The sequence below is a fragment of the Cynara cardunculus genome (genome assembly GCF_001531365.2).
Source record: "Cynara cardunculus var. scolymus isolate 2C chromosome LG 15, CcrdV1, whole genome shotgun sequence".
Taxonomy (NCBI): domain Eukaryota; kingdom Viridiplantae; phylum Streptophyta; class Magnoliopsida; order Asterales; family Asteraceae; genus Cynara; species Cynara cardunculus.
Genome location: NC_037542.1, coordinates 14,663,176 through 14,684,317, shown reverse-complemented (window position 1 = coordinate 14,684,317; position 21,142 = coordinate 14,663,176). Strand labels below are relative to the sequence as shown.

The window sequence follows — 21,142 nt, the reverse complement described above, 5'->3', positions numbered from 1 at the left end:
TATATACACCTAAAATTTTGAATACTAATGGCCATATATTGTTTGCGATTTGAAAGTCACACAGAACAATTTGTGGAGAGAGATGAGGCGGAGATTAACGAAAAAGTCATCGGCGGCGACTCCAAACCGATCACCCAGTGAATCTCCCCCGAAGTTCAAGTTCAATTTCAGCTGCTTCAAAAACGTTCCTACCTCCTCCGCGTCTCCAAAGAAGAAGAACAACACCAATTCATCTGCAGAGCCGCCTAAAATTTCACCTGCGCCGGCACTAAGCAAAGCACCTAGCACCCTCGCTGATCTGAAGGAAATGACATCCTCCAACGTCGATTCTATCAAGCGTCACCTGGATTTCTCGCATTCGGCGATACTCAAGGACGTGGAAGCTTCTCATTCTCGTCTGCACAAAAGATATAAGGTCTATTCGTTAACGTACGTTATTTGATGTTTGGTTCATGTATTATTTGTTTATGCAAAATTAGTCATAGAAATTTGAATTTAGCTCGTCAACATCTTTGTGAAGAAATTCTTAGTTGCAGGAAACATGTTTGCTCATTGATGGCGAGATCGTATATAATCAGCCTCAGAATAGTTTGTTTCTGCTTACTAATGTATTTCTCATGAAAATTGAATGAACTTCAAGTTAGATCTTATGAAATTAGTTGCTAAAGAGTTCATTTCTGCGAATGATTACTCCTGTCTCAAAATTAGAGTCCATTTTGTGTACTTCTAGGCGTCAAATGTACTACTTCTGTTAAACAACTAGTGGACGAATTATCAGTTATTTATATTGTGTTGATTACATGAATTAGGCTGTGAAGAAACTCTGGTTTATGACTTCACATGCTTGTGAAGTCTTTTAGTACTATTCAAATGATAGGGGTACAAATGCAGGTTGTGTTGGATATGGTAGAAAAGTGTCGATAACGTGTTGCATTACCAAAGAACTATAATAAACATGATGGGAGAAAAAGGTTACGTCAAAGCAATTTTTCTTTGTCAGGCATTCTAGGATGTTATATATTGTGCACCCTATGTTTCTTTGAAGTACATCTCGTGACTTGCACATTGTTACTGTACATGTAGGCTAGAGCTAGCATAACTTTCAATAATGTGATTGGTAGAAATATGTTATGAATATTCTGAATAAATCTCAAAGCACAGGAGGTTCTTGTACTGCTTTTAAGTTGGCCAGAAAATGGATACTGCTTTCTTACTTGTCAGCTTTCTGGTTCTTTATCGATTTGCATGCTATTTTGCGGATGGAGCTTGTCGTGGGTAGCTCATATCAGAATAAACTGCAAGCTATGAGTAGAGTAATTAGTTTGTCAATTAATTATGAAATCTCGAAATGCTTTAAGCACCTGGTCAACTGGTTTTTGTCTCTTAAGTTCTTGTCTCCTTGCTGTTTTCGAAGATTCAAAACCAAACATGCCAACAAACAATGAATGAAGCCGAGAAGGAATTTAAGAAGATGAATGACCGAATAAAAGAAACTCATGACGCAATGCAGGTGGTTTTCACGTATTTGTTCATCAATATCTGGTCATATCTGTTCATAAATTTGAACTTTCACATGTATGACAAGACCACATTTTTCAGGCTTCATATATGGAACTGATAGCAGAATCACAAGCCAGCACCAATCGTGGTATGTTTCTATCACTCAACTTGCATGGAAATTAAATGGTGTACATTAATTAGCAGGGTTGGTTTAACCATCTACCAGTTTTTGTTCAACTAGTAGTCTCTTTAAAATGTTGTGTTTTAGCATTAGGAGTATTTGCAGAATGAAATTAATGAAGCAGACCAAAGGCAATCCTAAACTGTGAACGTATGAAAGCCACATGTTGATTGTGGGCATCTCTTACAATTATAAGAAAGAAGCATGTTTGTTTGGAACTTGTCAAAGCTTAACGTGGTTAAGTTGTTTGTTTGTTTGTTAATTCCAGTGTGCAAAACAACCATTCCTGAACTTCTGCAGTCTGTGGATAGAGCCATTGATGCTCTAAGGAACCGTTATGGAATTGCATCGACTACATCCTAGCTTTACCCTAACACACAATTGCTTCTAGGTTAGTAGCTATTACATAACTTAATTATACATAGAGTCCCTTTTATTAGAAAGAGTTTTTAACAATCGTATTTGCATTGGACCTGCTAATCGGATGACATACTTGGTGTTTTGTTTGTATATTAGTAAGGGTGCATGTTCATATGAGAATCATGAAGATTTTGAGAATATGAGAACCAACTATTCATGTTTTATTCATGATTAATTTCGTGATAAATATTCAAGGTCAAAATTATTCATAATGAAAATACATGATATTCATGATAAAAAATGCATGATATTCAGAATTATTCATCATGAATGATACATGAAATAGTTGGTTATGGTTCTTATTTGAACTTTCCTCTTTTAGTAAGCATAATGGTTAGCTTAAAATAAAGATGGTTAGAAAACTCAAATCACTTCCTTTTTTATAATCTAAAAGTCCCATTTTTATTGCAATTTGCATGCCAGGACTTCTTAATTGTACTAATAATCTACCATGCCTATTCCCTTTTTACCAGGATCAATCACAAAGTGAAGCAGACTATCCGAATAAAGTCTTCTTTTTGCCCAAGGTGATGACTGATGAAAGTTACCTTTTCTTTAGATTGATGATCATTTAGGACCAGTTCAATCCTAATAACAAAATTCCTACTTAGATCACAAATAATACTTTACAAAATGATTTAGGTAGTGGAATTCGAATCTAGTAGGGGATTCATCTAGTGGTTCTACTTCAGATACATGCATATACGTCAAGGTGTTAAAAAAAATATAAATAAACTGAATCAGGAAAAAGTCAAGAACACTTTAAGCGAAAATGTTTGATTGTAAATCTAGTTTTACGAAATGGTTTGGATACTATCCAAATTTATGCTTTAAAACTCTTATTTGTTTTATTCTATTAGGAAATTATGTGGATCTAGATTATTAGTACCAAATAGTGATTTAGTATCGAGGCCAATGCTTAAATTTTTATTTAGCTTTAAAATTTGCTAAAATGGAAAAATAGGCTTTGGTTATCAAGCTGTTGAGAACCATAAAATTGACAAGTAAATAAGGCGATTGAACCCTCCATTGCCAAGTCACATTGAAGTAAATTGATTTAGTTTTGATCCCGTTAATAGAGATGCACAAGGCTTGGGTTTTTTCAGGCCTAGGTATTTTAGGCTCGAGTCTCACCAGGCTTTGAGATTAATATGATTTGTGGGGTTCATCGAATCCAACCTAACCCGACCCGACCCAATCATTTGATTTGTGGTCATCGCACTTGGGTCGGCCAAACACATCCCACAACAGTGAACTCCTGTTGGGCCTCTACTAGACCTCATAGGGGTATTACTGTAATTTTGCGAGAACTCTAAGAAGATAAGGCCTCTAATCTAAAACTCAGGAAGCAAAGGCACAGATCACCACCAACCATTTCACAAAACCAACACTATGCACTGAAAACAAAACCCAGAAACTTCATAAGAATGGAAACAACTACCTGCAACTCTTTCCATTTCTCACCTTCCCCAAATAACCTCTCTAAACCCCCACTTTCATTTCCATTTCCAAAGCCATCCCACAGAATCCATCGGAATCGCCAATTCCGATTCTTACACATCTCACCCACATTCAACTCCCCCCCTAAAGGCTTTGGCCCTCCTCCCCCCAACAAAATTACCAAAAAGACCCTGAACCCAAAGAAAGTCAACAACAATGATTATGAAGATGATGAAGATGAGGAGATAGAGAGAGAAGCAGGTGTGATTCCAGAGATAGTAACGAACAGGATGATAGGTAGAATCGGGTTATCAGTTGGGATTCCATTGTTTATAGGGTTGTTGTTCTTTCCATTCTTTTATTATCTGAAAGTAGGGTTGAAGATTGATGTGCCCACTTGGGTGCCCTTCATTGTGTCATTTATCTTCTTTGGGACAGCCCTAGCAGGTGTTAGTTATGGGATAGTGTCCACCAGTTGGGACCCTATGAGAGAAGGCTCCCTCTTGGGTTGGAACGAGGCTCAAAAGAATTGGCCTGTTTTCTGGCAATCTCTTTGGGGTTCATCTGGTTCCAGAAAGAAGTTCTGAACCTTTTCCTTTGTATAATCTTGCCAATTATTTCCCAATAATAAATATAGAGGATGTTTTATCTGCTTTCGAAACAAATTGGTTCTCTTAAAAGCACTATTTCTTTTTGGTTAAAATTTTGATAAAACAAGGATACTATAAAAAGACGAATTATCGTGTAAAAAATCATTGTATAAGAAACAGAAATTATGGTGAAAAACGTTGGTGATCATTTTTAATCTCATGTCTACTTATACATGTGCTTTAGAAGTGAATTGATCTGGGTAATCTCGGTGTACCTCATTAGTATTTACATTCAATTAGAATTGATCCAAGGGTGAAAGATCTCCTCTTATCATAATTTTTTTTCTCACCGGAATTCAACCTGCATAAAAATTGGAATATTTCCGTATGCATTACTGATTTGGGTATTTTTAGGTATATGATCTTAAACGAGATTTTAAGTAAATCTATGAGTTTATGATCTACTAGAAGAACGAGATCATGTCATTTTAATTAAAATTTCATTTAATATTATGTACCTAAATATCTCTAAAACCTATAATTTGTAATATAAAGAGAAGTATGATTTTGGTCCTTATAATGATTTCAATTTTCGCCTCTATGGCTTGCAATTTATTGCTATTTTTATTTCGAGACTAATTTCTACTCTTAAGTACAAGGGACCAAAAAATAAAAAAATTGTAACCACAATAACCAAAACAATAATAAATTGTAAATCATAAAAACGAAAGTAACACTTTCTAAATCATAGGGATGAAAAGCAAAATTTTAAACAGGAGGGAGAAAAAAAAAATGTTATTTATTCTAATGTAAAATATAGATAAGTTTTCAAACCCTTGCTTGCTTTCCAATCTAATTACAAAATATATACTATGGATAAAGAATAGATGATAGATGAATTGCTACTAAAATTTTAGTTTTCAAATTTAGAGCAAAACATCTTAAATATTTAAGTATGCGGGTAACTGATTTGATCGTCGATAACCATGTCGTTATGAATAATAAACGTGATATACAACTTAATGTTTTTGTTGTTATGACGTGAGTTTTGTAATATAAAATTAGTTTTAAATATTTTTTTTTACTTCAAATTTTTTCCCAGCTTTTATAAAACATAAGAAAAAAATTTAAACTATTTTTATAATTTATTGAAAAATAAAGCCATTAGATTAACAATAAATTATACTTTTAGTCTCTCTAGTTACCATTCACTCATAATTCTCATCTCTCTTTTAAATTAATTACAATTTTGATCATTGTGCTTGTTATTTTATTTCACTTTTTATCCTGTAAAGTTCAGATTAACTTCTTTTAAATAGGTCTGTTAACTCATGGGATATTCACGTCTTTTATAATTTCTTCAACTTTTTAGACTATTTAATTAATTTTCCTTTCTACATAAAAACACATACATCTTCCCCTTCCTAACCATGACTACCACCTTCGGCATAGCAGACCCCCCACCACCAACCCATGACGCAACCCCCAGTGAACATACTTTGGAAATAGAGCCAAAATGAGCATATGGAGATATCATCGTACTTGCAACATTAAAATTGGTGCATAAAGGATCCAAGTCAATATCAAACATTTACAAATCTTAACCCTAATAATTGTCATGTTCTATAATTGATGGAAGGAGTCTCCTCTGAAATAACCTCAACATCTTAAACATGTCAAAAGATTATTCTGAAATAGATCCAGATTAAGATTCAAATCCAAATCCATTCAGGACCAAAGTCTAACCCGACAAATCAAAAAACATAAATCTTTCCATAGTCTTCGATTACATGAGATATGCGTGTTTCATTGTGTGATGCAACCAAACGATACCCCAAACCCTATTGATGCTAACCGAGTTCTTGAATCGGAATCCACAAAACAAAATCAAACCCCACAAATATGACAAACCAAAATGTATATATCGAAAAGCTTCAAAATCCATGAGTCATTTTGAAGGAGAATTGTGTGGCACCGGAAGATAAAATCACCAAATTCCGAGCCGTTGTCTTCAGAGGAGCGTATGACACCGACCACCTGCTTGGCATCCGGTTCAAAGATTATTGACTTGTGTGCCGCCACATCAGTATGGTAATTGGTTAGTGATCCAACCAATTACACATATGCTTAAATACCTAAAATAAAAATCAAAACAAAGTAAACTATTCTTATGTAATTTGTCATTTTTAAAATTACTTTTGTAAAACATATGATTTTGAAAAATGAAACTAATCTTTTACTAAATATGAACATTTCTTTTAAAGTAAACTATTCATTTTTTACGAATCTTTTTTATATATAGAAAGATATAAAAATCATACGCCTATGGCTGCAAATTCGCAAAAGTTTGGATTCATGTTACTAATGATCGTTAAATGACCCTTTTGACTGTGATGCCAAAGTATCTGAGAGCCCTTTTTGATTTTGCTTCATTCTTTTCGAATTTTACGTTTCCCCTGTGATGTTTAAAACTTGTTTTTTGGTCATTGTGGTTTGTAATGTTTATCATTTCTCGTTTTTAAGAATAACTCCTTAAAAAATCTATACTATATTATAAAATATTTGACAAAAACTTTTAAAAACCACTTTTTATGCATAAAGTACTGTTTATTAATGCATATTACTTAAAACTCAATATTACAAGTAGATTGTGCGTAAGTACAACTTATTAAAGCTTCATATCTGAATTCGTGTAACTAACTGCAGAAATACTATTTATTGATGCATATTACTTAAAATTTAAGATTACAAGTACACTTTACGTAAATACAACTCATTAAAGCTTCATGTCTGAATTCGTGTAAATAATTATAGACAAACATAACAAATAGAGGATAAACATCTCATTTTAAATATAAAAGATCTAAAATATAATTAGGATAATCATTTAGTTCTAACAAAATACTTAATTATTATCTTTATAAAAAACTATATTATTAAACTAAAGATAAAAAATGAATTAAAGAAATACACAAAAAAAGAGAAACTTTAAATAGTTAGTTAGGTATTAATATAAAAAAATTCACTTTTTTTTAATTATATGTCTTCATATTTATATTTTATTTAAAATAAAAATATTATTGTTTTCTCAAAACCATATAAAACTTTATTATAACAAAAAAAAAAAAAAAAAACATTAAAATTAAGATGTATCTCTGCATTGTACAAGTATAATCCATCAAGACCATCACATGCGATAAGGTTATTATTGATATGATACTATAATCTATCAAGACCATCACATGCGATGTTAAATCATAGACACAGACAACCTTTGGCGCGGCTTAAGTCGTAGAACACGTCGTCCGCACATCACATGGTCCCCTCACGCGTATTATCACATGTGATAAGGGTGTTCTCGTGTTCTCGTAAAATATAGAGATATTCTCATTTGAACTTTTTTTTTCTCTCTCTCTCTCTCTCACACACACACATATATGTATATATATAGAGTTGGGTTTACGTGAGACCGTGGGTTTTTCGTGAGACTCGTGAGACCAATTTATATTCATTGATCAACATTATAAACTAATGATCTAATGGTATAAAGTTGCACGATGACAATTTTGTAATTATTGAAAAGTCTCGTGACAATTTTATGATTATGAATGTTGAGATTTTAGATCTAATTTAAGGGTTGAGAATTGGTCTTACGGGTCTTACGAAAAAGCATTGGTCTCATGTGATATGGGTGTGATAATCATGTGATAGGGGTGTGATAATCACTGTTATACATCACTTTTATCGTTTTGGTTGATAAGTTAAATGTTTGGTGTAATCATGTGATATGAGTGTGATAATCATGTGATATGGATGTGATAATCATGTGATAGGGGTGTGATAATCACCGTTATACATCACTTGGGTTATCGTTTTGGTAGATAAGTTAAAATTTTGGTGTAATCATGTGATATAAGTGTGATAATCATGTGAGGTGGGTGTGATAATCACTTTTATACATCACTTGGGTTATCGTTTTGGTTGATAAGTTAAAATTTTCGGTGTAATCATGTGATATGAGTGTGATAATCACCGTTATACATGACTTGAGTTATCGTTTTAGTTGATAAGTTAAATTTTTGGTGTGATAATCATGTAATATGAGTGTGATAATCACCGTTATACAACATGGGTTATCGTTTTGGTTGATAAGTTAATTTTTTGGTGTAATCATGTGATATGGAGAAAAAGAAAACTAACAAGAGTAAAACGTGAAAACGTGATAGGATAATTATGGTTAATTAAAATAAAATAAAAATTATAAAAGTTACTTAATTATATTACTGCCCTTATTAAATTATTTATATATAATAAAAGTTAATTTATTAATTAAAAAAGTTTGAGGTTATTAGGTTGTTCTCATATTCTTGTAAATCACAGGGTTCTCGTTTGAACCTCCACCTATATATATATATATATATATATATAGAGAGAGAGAGAGAGAGAGAGGAGCGTTCAAATAAAAACCTGCCCCATTTGTGTAAACCAATCTCATCCATCCATTTTCTTGATTAATGACCAAGATTAGTTTACTTTATTTTAGAAAATTAAAAAAATATATATATTAAAACTTTATTTTATTTCAACTGTAAGGGTAAAAATGGTAAACAAAATTTAACATTTGGTAACATCCTTCTCGATATTAATGACATTATTTTTATTTTTTTAAAGCAATATATTATTTTTAAATTTAAATCACATCCATCAATAAAACATATCAAAAAAATGAATATAACACACTATATTCAATTATATGGAGTGAATGGTTTTTTGAATTTTGAATTACATTATATGAACGAAATTGGTTTCAAAATTTAATCAACAGACTAATCCACGTAATACTAATCATATTTTGTAATTTTCGTTATACTGGTAGATGAATCCGTTACACTTGGATAACAAAATTTTTTCATAGATTACTAACTTCATAAAAGTTTATAATACAACATGAAATTGTTTCACTTATGCAACCATTTCACTTATCAGACTCAATACTGCCATGAACCAGTTTCACTTTCATGAAAACTATTTCATGTACAGTAATTTTCTTATTTCACCACCGATTTGATGGAATCATTTCTTTAGTCCTTACAATCTTGAAAATTCTGGAGCAGGTTACAATCTTCAAGATTATGTAGCAGATTAAAATCATTTCCTCGTTTCATCATGCACTTCGTTCATGACGAGCGAAATACAAAATGGCTCAACTACACCATCAATGCAACGATTTCACCATGAAAATGTTTCGGTTCACATAATTTATTTGCAACAAGACCCGGTTTCACGTTCGTGAAACCTGTTTCATTTTCTTTTTCATAATTTATTTTCAAAATGCACCGGTTTCATCTTCCTTTTCATCAACAAAATTGACCAACTACACTATCAATGCAACGGTTTCAGCATAAAAATGTTTTGGTTCATCTAATTTATTTGCAACATGAACCGGTTTCACGTTCATAAAACCTGTTTCATTGTCTTTTTCATAATTTTTTTCAAAATACACCGGTTTCATTTTGCTTCTCATAAAAAAAAGGATTAACTACACCATTAATGCAACGGGTTCACCATAAAAATGTTTCAGTTCACCTAATTTCTTTGCAACATGAACCGGTTTTAGGTTCATGAAACCTGTTTCATTTTGTGATTTTTTTTTGTTCATCTACGTTTTGATGATTTCATTCTATAATTCAATTGTTTCATCAAGACACGTTTTCTGATTATAACTTATGACAATATATGAAATCCAAATTTTTAATATTTTAATATAGTTAAATATTTAAATGTTACCATTTATACAATTTTCTTTATTACATTTTCTTAATTAAGATTTATTAATAACTTCTATATTTAATAGAAAATATTGTAAATGACCAAAATATACTTATTGATTAAATTTAATTAAAAAAAAGAAATTTTTCTATTGATCGAAATTAATTTACACAGTTTTTTAAAAATACACGGTTTTCATTTGATCATGGCTACATTGTATATATTCTGAAAGACATATATGCGGCATTGAGTATTCCGTCGCGTCAAGTCCTCAACCACATATCAGTCCATAAACCCCAATTTCATACTTTTCTGGGTGAAAACAAAACAAACAAACAAACTGCAAAAATCATTCAACGGGAGGATTATCATTTCATCAATGGGCACCGTCATCGACTCCCATTTCTTGGCACTCACAGCCATCGTCACCGTACACCATTTTCTCTATCTCTATCTCTATCCTTCTCTCAAAGATCATTATGTAATTTTCATCGCTAAAATCCATTCTATCTTATTGTAGTTTGGTTATCAGTTGTTGTTCTTCATAGTCACAGCACTTCTCAAATTCGATAAAGTCACTGACTTCGCTGGTATGCTTACAACTATTCCTTTCTTCCATTGCTTCACTTTTACTTTTGAGCTCAACCCCCAACACTTTTCAATTTCAATGATTATAGGCTACATTTTTACATGATTAAGATTTATTTGAATATGTACAGAATTATTATCTGTTTGTAGTTGATGATTAGCAACGACCGATCAATCAATCAGTGGCCTGGTCTTAACTTTTAGTGTAGGCTGAAAAAAGTTTAGGGGATTTTTGGATGGACTTGTTGTCTAGTAGAACAAAATGTGTCAGATTCCATGGAAGAAACTGGTTTGTGTCAAAGGTCAATATGGAGTCCTGAAAGTAAATATTGAATACAATTGTGATGACATGGTGCAAAAAAGAAACCGTATTTGTATATATGGCACAAAAAGGATGACAGAACTTGCCATTTACATCAAATTTGATTGTCCCTTCGGGGACATCTGATAAATTTGGAACAATTTTTCAAATTTGATTGGTTTGTTGTACCACGCTCAACAAGGTAAAGATAGAACGAGTTTTTGGTTCTTCAATTTTCTCATGGAATCAAGGGTTTATTGCATCCAAGTCTTTGGGGGAGGGTATGAGACACTAACATCTAGCCTTGAATGTCATGGCTTGATCCCTTTGAGGTTCACCAAGAAAGTGTTCTCCAAGTAAGACTATAGAATCTTCTAGAACCTTACAGAGTTCTCCATTCTCTCGATCTCTTATGTGGAGCTCGGGAAAACAAAGTCTGTGACACTGTTGGACCTTTATTCATATATTTTTGTATTATAAGTAAACTCATGTATTTGGCCAATCTAAAAGGAGATCTGTTCAATTGGATGCTGTTAAGAATTGAGTCTCTTTTGCTAAATGGATGAATTATGAGAAGGGTCATGCTGTAATCTTTGATGACGTTTTGTGTTCATTGTTTTTCTTATGGTAAAAGTAGTGAGTTATTAATTAAACAAGTAAAAAAGATATGTGCCGATCATGATATTTTGGGGAAAATGTTCAATATATCACTTTGATTGAACTTACTCATTTTGATGTAAGCATTACACTTCTTTTTTCAACAGGAAGCACAAATTTTGTCATACTCTCTCTATTAACGTTGATACTAAAAGGATCATGGCATTTTAGGCAGGTAAAGTATCCATTTTCAGCTCTTCTGTTATTTAAACTTTTTGTTCACATTATTTTTGTCAAACTAATGTATCAATGAATTTAATTTGGAGTAATTAAGTTTAGTCATCTATGTTCTTGAATTCCTTGTGTATTATCCAAATGTTGGATTGTTAGTTGAAGAACAAAGTTATTGGCAATGGTACATGCTTTTAAGATTTTATCCATTTCTCTAAGCTGCCTGATTTTTTTGATTCAACTCTGTTTGTGCGATAAGTCAGAAAATAGACATGATATTAGCTAAATAGATGATCCCATGTTCTTATGTTGTATGGGTCCAAGTGTTGTGCAACAAGGAAGGTCCATGAGAGGAAGCTAGAAGTTGCAAAAATGAGGATGCTTACATGGACCTATGGTCGAACCATGTTGGATAGGACATGGAACGAGGTCTTCTGGATGAAGTTGAGAGTTGTGCCTATCATGGATAAGTTTGAGGAAGGGAAGACTGCAGTGGTTTGGACACGTTCACAACGGAAAGATGGCTGCTCCGGTGTCAAGGGTGGATAAGCGTGACGATTGAGGGGGCAAGGAGGAGGGGCAGGCCGAGGAGGACGTGGGTTGAGCAACTGAGGTTGGATATGACGGCCTTAGAAATTTCCGAGGACGTCAGATAGGAATGCTTAGAGGCGTAGGGTGAGGGTAGTAAACATGGAGTGGGGGCCTGTAGTTAGCTTAGATGGGAGGAGGAAGCTGGTGAGGTAGGGGTGGCAGGGTTAGGGAGTTGGCAAATAGGTTACCAGATTCCTAACATAATTCGGTGTTGTGTAGTTTTATTTCCTTGTACTAGCCTCTGTTTTTGTGGTGTTGTTTGCTTTTAACTACCCTTAGTTCTTTTCTCCATTTTTGGTGTATCTTTGTTTTTGGTCCCGACGTCATCTCTTTTGTTCTCTTTTCCTCTTCTTTCAAATTCTTCATACTTTATTGGTAACTTCCTTTTTTTGCGCATACTTTTCACCAGTCAGGGTCCATTAGGAAACAAGCTCTCTATTCCTTGGGGGTAGTGGTCAGGTCCGCGTACATCTCACTACAGACCCCATTATACTGGGATCGTTTGATTTGGTTTGGTTTAAACTGCGATCCTGTGGCATCATCTATCTGAGCGCTTGAGAATGACCAAACAAACCTCAAATCCTTTGTGATTCTGTTACTTTCTCGTCCCCTTGTATGCAATCAACAGGTGTGAAGTATTAGTGAAATAGAAGGGGTGAAAGGGTAGGTTGGGTTGGGTGAAAGAGATTAAGAAAAAAAAGGAAAAAATCTGAGATTGTTAAAAGAGTAAAGTGACATCATATTTTTTGTAAGTAAGTTCATCCTTGCTTTTACTCCCAAAGCTAAGATCATATGCTATATGTGTATCTTGTTTTGTTGGATTTTAAAAGGACATGCTATTGATGAATATTATGATGATGTTTGATGCATTCAAGTTCTTGGGTACTACTATGACTCTATGGGCAGAGATCTTTAATTTTCTAGAAAACAACTCTTAGAACTGCAAGTTCCTTTGACTCTAATTCTTGATTAATTTGGCAGTCATACTTGTGCATTAACTTGTATTGGCCCATTAACTGATTTTATTCATGAAAGAACGTGTTCTATATGACCTCAGTATTCGAAGCATAGCCTCAGCATATGGCTACGTGACTTAGCGTTTTTCTTTCCTTTTCTGTTGGTCGTGCAGATATGTTTGTTAGACGAGTGAGAATGATGTGTGACCTCCCTATATCGATTTATATGTTGAAATGACTACTGGTATGATGTGCCCCTTTCTCCTACCAAGCTGTATACGTGAACACACCTAATATATAAATCACTATGAATAATATTTACGAAGGGTTCAACTCTGAGTCTCCAATCGTGTAATGCCAGAAAAGTCGGATCCTCTTGTTTCTTTTTGTACACTATTTCCATTTTTCTATCTTTAAGAATTTAATAAGATATGGCTATAAAATGTATATTCATTTTATTATTTATGCATTTCAGGTGGTTCTGAGCTTTCTTGTAGTAGTATGGGGTCTTCGCCTTGGATTGTTTCTGTTGATGAGGTATGAATGGACAAGAGTATTGCTGAGATCACTTCTGTTTATGGTTTTAATCTTTCACATTTCTTATCAGGATCTTGAATTGGGGAGAAGATCGGCGTTTTGATGAGATGCGTGATAATTTGGGAAAATTGGCGGTTTTCTGGATCTTTCAGGTTTTTGTGTTACATTTATACCTAACTAGTGATCGGCATCGCGCGTTGCGCGATCAATTAACTTTTTTAGAAAATATTGAAGTTAAATGGGTCGATGGTCATAAATCAATATTAAACTAATAGGAATAGATATTACACTTGATATAAAGTCACCTCATCATCCTCGATTGTTTTTTATATATATCATTAAATAATAATTTATATATATATATATATATATACACATATACATATATCAAACTTTTCTTACATCAAACTATGTAATTGAATCAAAATGATAAAAAAAATTGTTTGAGACTATTGATTATAATAATGAGGTGTATAATACATATTGTCTTGTTGTAAATATATCAATTTATCCATACATATATTTCCATAAAATATTTATATGCACCACACAAATGGGATATTGTTACCCATTTTTGTGTATAACATCGCATATATTTTTATAATTTACTTACATATGTTTTAATGTACTCGTTTGCAACTTTATCCAAAAACCTTTCTCGAAACCTCCCCTTTCCCAGCCTACAATGCACGAAGAGCAACAGTAGTCGCTAGTATTGTGACCACCTTGGAYATAGGCGAATCCAATTGAATTGCTTAATTTTTCATTTGACTTGTTGGAGTTTCTTTTTATCTTCCTAAGACTATTTTTTCATAGTTTGGTTTCTCGTTACAAAGTTATCAAAGAAAATATTTTAATAATTTTATGTAAAATCAACATATATGGTATACTAAAAAAATGATTGAAACTCATATAACTGATCATTTAGTACATATATTGTTTTTAAATAATATATATATATATATATATATATATATAAAAGGAGTGTTATGTAAAAAATAATAACCAATAATGACCATTTAATAATATTAAAAAATATAATGAGTGTTATGTAAATAATAATAACCGAATAATGATCATTTAATAATACTATATAAATATAATGAGTCTTATGTAAATAATAATTAATGACACCGGTTATTTACTTATATAACAAACAAAGAGTATGCATGTAATATGTTTAAAAATAACCGTCCAATATAATTGATAAAGATGTTTATTTTTATAGGAATTTATTAAGTTGCAAGTTTATGTGCAATATTATTTATATGTATTATTGAGACGTTATGTGTTTAAAGCTTTGTCAAGAATGAATATTGGTATAGTATTAGTTGAATAAATAAACAAATTACTTCATATTGGTTGAAAATAATCACTTCTTTGATTTAAGAACGCTTTTTTTGTGGGTCTAGAAATTCTTAAATATATTGATGGTAGATACTTTTATATTTATCTTAATAATTATTTTTCAAGGTACTATTTGTTTATATTTTTGAATAACAACCCTCATAGCCTTAGACTCGTAGAGATATAGTTATACAAATATGAAAACCTTTTAAGAATCATTTTCATACTTATTAAATCAAATTGAATTGAAAACATCCACTCTTCAATGGAATCATGCAACTTGAATTAATCAAAAYGTAGCACAATGTAAAGGTTTGGGTGAATTGTTTGGTATAGAATTTTTTATACTACCTCATGCATATATCAAGCGCTTTATGTGCTCATTTAATCCAATACTTCGTTCCTACTTATACCAAGCAATTCACCCGAATAGAACAAATGTATCAGACATTTCACATAAGGAAATTTTCCATCCTCGAAAAGCTCTTGTTACTTTTCCCAAATATGATTATATTATTTTAATCTATCTATATTCTATATATAAAGCAGAATCCTTGTTGGATTACGTGACATCATCAAATTGTTAGAATCCTTCCTTTCTTCTTTCTCCTTAATTTATGCTCTATTTTCCTTTTGTTTTTTCTCTTATTTTCATTATTTTCATTAATTATACATTAATATTAACCCTTTCGTTTTCTCAACGGTTTTCCTTGTGTCTTTTCAATCTCTATCTAAACTCTACTAATTAAAGAAGGATTTATATATATATATATATATATATATATATATTCTAAATCCAACCAAAAAAGTTAAGGCAAACGAGATTGAATCCTTCAATTTGATGACAACATGGTTTGGTCTTTAGAATATATATATATATATATATAAATCCTTCTTTAATTAGTAGAGTTTAGATGGAGATTGAAAAGACACAAGGAAAACCGTTGAGAAAACGAAAGGGTTAATATTAATGTAAAATTAATGAAAATAATGAAAATAAGAGAAAAACAAAAGGAAAATAGAGCATAAATTAAGGAGAAAGAAAAAAGGAAGGATTCTAACAATTTGATGATGCCACGTAATCCAACAAGGATTCTGCTTTATATATAGATATAGATATAGATTGTATTTTTGTTTTCCCCTTTGGATTTATTTGTTTCTTGGTTGCTTCTTTTTGGGTTTGATTTTACTTCTAAAATATTATGAGTTTGCAGGGTTTTGTTTAGAAATAAGATCTTTTTTTCTGTCAAAAGGGTTTGGGCTTTCTGTTCCTTTTAATTGATTCTTGTTCTCTTGTGGCAGGCTATATGGGTTTGGACCGTAAGTTTACCTGTGACAGTTGTTAATGCAAGTGACTCAGATCCAGGTCTTCAAGCTCAGGACATAATCGGGTGGATAATGTGGTCTGTGGGTATCGTAATTGAAGCCACTGCTGACCAGCAAAAATTGATGTTTAAGAATTCTCCAGGAAATAGGGGAAAATGGTGTGATGCTGGACTATGGGGGTACACACGTCATCCGAACTACTTCGGTGAGGTTAGTGGTTAAATCATCTGTTGCTTGTCGCACCCAAACCTGAAATGAGTTAAAACCAGATACTTCATACATAGGATGATCGTCGTTTTGTATTTGTTAGATGTGTGTGAACACTTACACTTATACATGATGACCTCTAATCCTTTGAAGTTGCTTCACCATATACAAGTCTCACTTAAGGGGCCGTTTACTAAATGCTTACCGGGTAAGCGTTCACTGGTATTGCTTACCTTACTGATTAAGCATGACGACAAGGACCAAGTATCTGACCTGGCAAGAGGCATAACAAAGACCGAGAGTCTTACCTGGTAAGTGAGGAAAAAGACTCTTCCCCGGTGCTTACCGGGTTTAAGACTTTTACCAACAATCCATTTTGATGGCCTAGAATGTTATAAGATAAGTTAAGCGAGGGTAATTTCTCTAACAGGTAAGCGCTTGCCAGTAAACGTTTGGTAAACGGTCCTTGAATCTTCATATCACACCTTGATGATAGCCTATCTACAATTAATCTTATAATCACACTTAAACCAAGCATACCCAATATTTCCTACCCTGAGATAGGGTCTAGGGGGTGGGGGGATGTATGCATACTAGACCCCTACCTCAAAGAGTAGAGGGGATGTTCCAAGAAAGCCTCCGACTTATGCAAAGTGTGTGAAAAGAAAGGATAAAAGTGCTCAATAAAATTTGCTGAGAGAGAACATAAGAAGAATTTGAAAAATAAGAAAGGCAATGCTATAATGTAAAAATGTGTCAAGACTTAAGAGTAAGCAACAACACACCCCCAATCTAAACAGACGGGCAAACAACAAATAAAATCAAACAAAACACACAAACAGAAGCAAGTACTAGAAAACATAACCTTACATACCCCAATCTAACCTAAGGCTCGCAGACTCACTAACCCTACCACCTTCCTCTAACTCTCTATATCCCTTCCTCCAGTCTAGACTATCTAAAAACTATAGATTCCCAATCCTAGTCTGCTACCCTTATCTTGCGTCTCTAAACTTCTTGAGAGTTGTAAAGGGTTAAAGAGCCTCAAAACTTGTTAGGGACTTCTCCTAACAAAAGTAGATGATGTGATCTCGCCTAGCAAGTACGGGGTTGAACACGTTTTACCCAGTCATTCTATTGGTTGCTAAGATAATTGTGGTGGAAATTGTGACCCATTGCCTATATAAGAGACGAGAACCTTGGTATAGGAGGACACCACCTATCCACCAAGTTGATTGATAAGTGCGGAATGCTACAAGTTACATTATGATTTGATAAATTCTGAAGTTTATAAAGAGTTAAAAGCCCTAACAGTATATATATATATATATATATATATAGAGAGAGAGAGAGAGAGAGAGAGAGTTAGGTTCATACGAGAACAATAACTAAATAAGAGAATAAGAAAACGGTCGTATCACATGTGACTTTACACTAAAATCACATGTGATTGACGCAACTTTGGCCGCGATCTGATGTCGTGGACCATGTCGCTTGCACACCCTTGCGTTGACTGTTAGTGTAAAATCACATGTGATTTTGCATGTAATTTGGTTGTTTTTGTGTTCTTTTATTTGGTTACCCTTTTCATTTGAATCTCCATCTCTCTCTCTATATATATAAAATATATTTCTTCTTGTTAGCAAATAAATTTATTAAATTAACGAAAATTCTCTCTTTCCTCACAAGATATATTATATATCTTTGTTTGAGTTATACCAAAAGAGTTATATCGTTACAAGATTATCATCCATATTTACTTATTTGTTTATTGTAAAACATTAATATGACATTGTTTTCCATAATTGTTTTTCGTTCTATTTTCTTAAAGACTATTTGGACCTTTTTGGTATGGCGGGTCAGATACAACAATAGGGTAAAATGGTAAATGTGCAATGGATGGAGGGATCCACATGAAACAACGACATACACAGACAAACATTGCTCTATCATTTACTTCTGATAATTAAGAAGGGATAATGTACTTTAATCATCAAAACCTTGATTCATTTTCTAACACCAAGAAGAGATGAGACGAGAGGATAAGGCGTTTCTTTTCATATCTCTCAAATAGCCTCATCAACTTTTTCTCTTTAAAACCTCCATCTCTTTTTCTCTACATCCGGTTTCTCTTCCATTTTTGTGTGTGTGTATAATCTGTACCTGTAGGTTAACCTCTATAAATTGATGCATTTGGATACTCAGTAGTTCATCCGGTGTTTGTTGCTTTTCTCTTATGAGTAGAGCAACAACAAAAGTAACGGAATCGGATGAACTACCGAGTATCAAAATGCATTAATTTATACAGGTTGGCCTATAGATACATATTATACACAGACAAAGATGGAAGAAAAACCGGATACAAAGAGAAAGTGATGGAGGTTTTAGAGAGAGAGTTGATGAGGCCATTTTTAGAAAGAGATGAAGAGAAACGCTTTCTCCCCTCATCTCATCTCTCCCAGTGTTGGAAAATGAATAACTATTTTGATCATTAAAGTACATTATCTCTTCTTAATTATCATAACGGAGTAATGTTTGTCTTTGTGTTGGTGTTTCGTGCGGATCATCTCCGTCTTTTACTCATTTACCATTGTACCCTGCTGTTGTATTCGAATCAACCGTACAGAAAAGGTCCAAATAGTCTTTAACAAAATAAAAATGGAGAATGTTTATGGACAACAATAAGTCGCATTAATGTTTTATAATAAATAACCAGGGAAATTTAGGTGACAATCTTTTAACGATATAACCCTTGTGGTATAACTCAAACAAGGATGTATAATATTTTTGTAACAAAAGAAATATAATTTTTGATGATGTAATAAATGTATTTGATTGTGTTATTTAACCATCCGCGGTAGCATAAGTTGATGCACATCACTTGGTGTATTATACAGATGATGACGCTAGTAGTTGTATTGCGCCCCCCTGTAACAGCTATAGTAACCACCTATAAAGGGTAATTTTGTCTCATTTTTAGATGCGAACAATAGATTAATCTTACTGCTGAATACTCGAGTTTTTGCCTAGGAACGAGAGTGAGATTTTGGATTATCCAAATACAGGTTTCATGTGACCTTAGGTTTGAAGGGTCGAAATATTGTATTTCGATAGTGCTCATGATGCACGATCCAAGATTTTATACAAGTGATTATTACCACGAACCCAGAAATTCTAACACGTTTAAGATAATTAGAATTGAAGATGAAGATATATCAATATCTTTCTTTAGAGTTTTTAACTCATTATGAACTTTAGAACTTATTAAGTTGTAATGTAGCTTGTAATCAACTTGGTGGGTTGATTATGTTGTGCTCCTATACCAAGGTTCTTGCCTCCTTTATAGGCAATAGATCAGGCAAAAGATGTTCAAACCCATACCTGCTGGGTAAGATTATATTATTTGGTATCAGAGCCAGCTCTATTGGTGGATCATGTCATTCCTTCTATTTGCTGTTTCTTTTGCCCAAATGAATGGATGGAATGTTCAAGAAGTGAAGAAGAAGATGTGGATATAACAAGAAAAAAAGATGAAGATAATAAGATGGAGAAAGAGAGATGTAAATATAGATGCAAGAAGATAAAGATGAGATATTAGATTGCAAGAACCCAAACCTTGGTATCATCCGTCTTATTGTAAAGACTAAAGAGTCTCAAAACTTCTTTAGGGTCATTAATGGCAGGCTATTATATCACATTTTGAGGATTGTTCTATCACATATCAATGATCTATCCCGAGAGCAATTAATCAACGGAGTAGATAGTCTCTAGTTACTCTAAAATGGTATCTAATGGGCTACATACAATTTCTGTTATCCGGATTTGAAACTACTACTATCGTCTTTCTGTGACATAAGCACATCAACCTCTCATGGAATTGACCCACCAAATATGAATCATTTCTGCCATGTGATCTCAAAATAAAAGATTCTTTTTATAGGCATGTAAGTTCTGAATATGAATCTATCATCTATGAACCTTGATAAACTAATGGGATCTACCATCTTTTGGCAGATTTTTCTTTGGTGGGGAATCTTTGTGGCCTCCACACCTGTATTGGAAGGTGCTGAATGGCTTGTTGTACTTGGGCCATTATTTCTAACATTGTTGCTTCTTTTTGTCAGTGGGATACCGCTTCTTGAGGTTCGGGTTTTGTAGTTTTTATATATTTGGATCATCCATCCATTTTGTTGATCGAATTTGTCAAAACATGGATTCAGGAATCTGGAGATAAGAAGTATGGAAACGTGGCTGGATATCGACATTATAAAAGGACAACAAGGTAGAGTAACATGCCTCAAAACACTGAACAAACTGTTTTCTAATATATCTGGAAATGAGACAAGTAACAGAGAATTTGTTTTTTTTTTCTTCAGTCCTCTCATTCCGCTGCCTCCAATGGTGTATGGAAAGTTGCCCTCGTGGTTCAAAGTAGCTTTCTTGTTTGAGTTACCTTTATACAACCGGAATCTTCCTAAAGAAGAAGCCTTGGGCTGGTAAGCTATCTTCCTCTCAAAAAGCCCAGTATTTCCCACCCAGAGTTGGGTTCATTTTTTTTGGG

The 21,142-nt window shown here is 33.1% G+C and overlaps 3 protein-coding genes across 5 annotated transcripts in view; all 3 read left to right on the top strand.

The window, feature by feature from the left end:
• Positions 1-82: 82 nt before the first annotated feature.
• Positions 83-2,757, top strand: LOC112528578. Its single transcript, XM_025139602.1, has 5 exons — positions 83-415; positions 1,415-1,510; positions 1,600-1,648; positions 1,950-2,072; positions 2,575-2,757. Exons 1-4 carry the CDS (start codon positions 83-85, stop codon positions 2,042-2,044), a joined length of 573 nt encoding a protein of 190 aa, XP_024995370.1. The 3' UTR covers positions 2,045-2,072; positions 2,575-2,757.
• Positions 2,758-3,438: 681 nt separating this feature from the next.
• LOC112527777 (protein PAM68, chloroplastic) lies at positions 3,439-4,206 on the top strand. The gene has a single exon (XM_025138577.1). It carries the CDS (start codon positions 3,529-3,531, stop codon positions 4,126-4,128), a length of 600 nt encoding a protein of 199 aa, XP_024994345.1. The 5' UTR covers positions 3,439-3,528; the 3' UTR covers positions 4,129-4,206.
• A 5,994-nt stretch (positions 4,207-10,200) lies between these two features.
• LOC112528214 overlaps positions 10,201-21,142 on the top strand; it is an 11,460-nt gene continuing 518 nt past the window's right edge. For 2 of the 3 annotated variants that reach the window (XM_025139184.1, XM_025139183.1), the window contains exons 1-9: positions 10,201-10,330; positions 10,421-10,490; positions 11,554-11,621; positions 13,640-13,701; positions 13,772-13,853; positions 16,351-16,584; positions 20,596-20,724; positions 20,802-20,863; positions 20,958-21,077. In XM_025139184.1, coding sequence (XP_024994952.1) covers positions 10,280-10,330; positions 10,421-10,490; positions 11,554-11,621; positions 13,640-13,701; positions 13,772-13,853; positions 16,351-16,584; positions 20,596-20,724; positions 20,802-20,863; positions 20,958-21,077 — 878 coding nt within the window. In that variant the 5' untranslated portion in view covers positions 10,201-10,279. Of the gene's footprint in view, positions 10,331-10,420; positions 10,491-11,553; positions 11,622-13,337; positions 13,409-13,639; positions 13,702-13,771; positions 13,854-16,350; positions 16,585-20,595; positions 20,725-20,801; positions 20,864-20,957; positions 21,078-21,142 lie in introns of those variants that run through there. The other variant, XM_025139185.1, reaches the window with a different exon arrangement.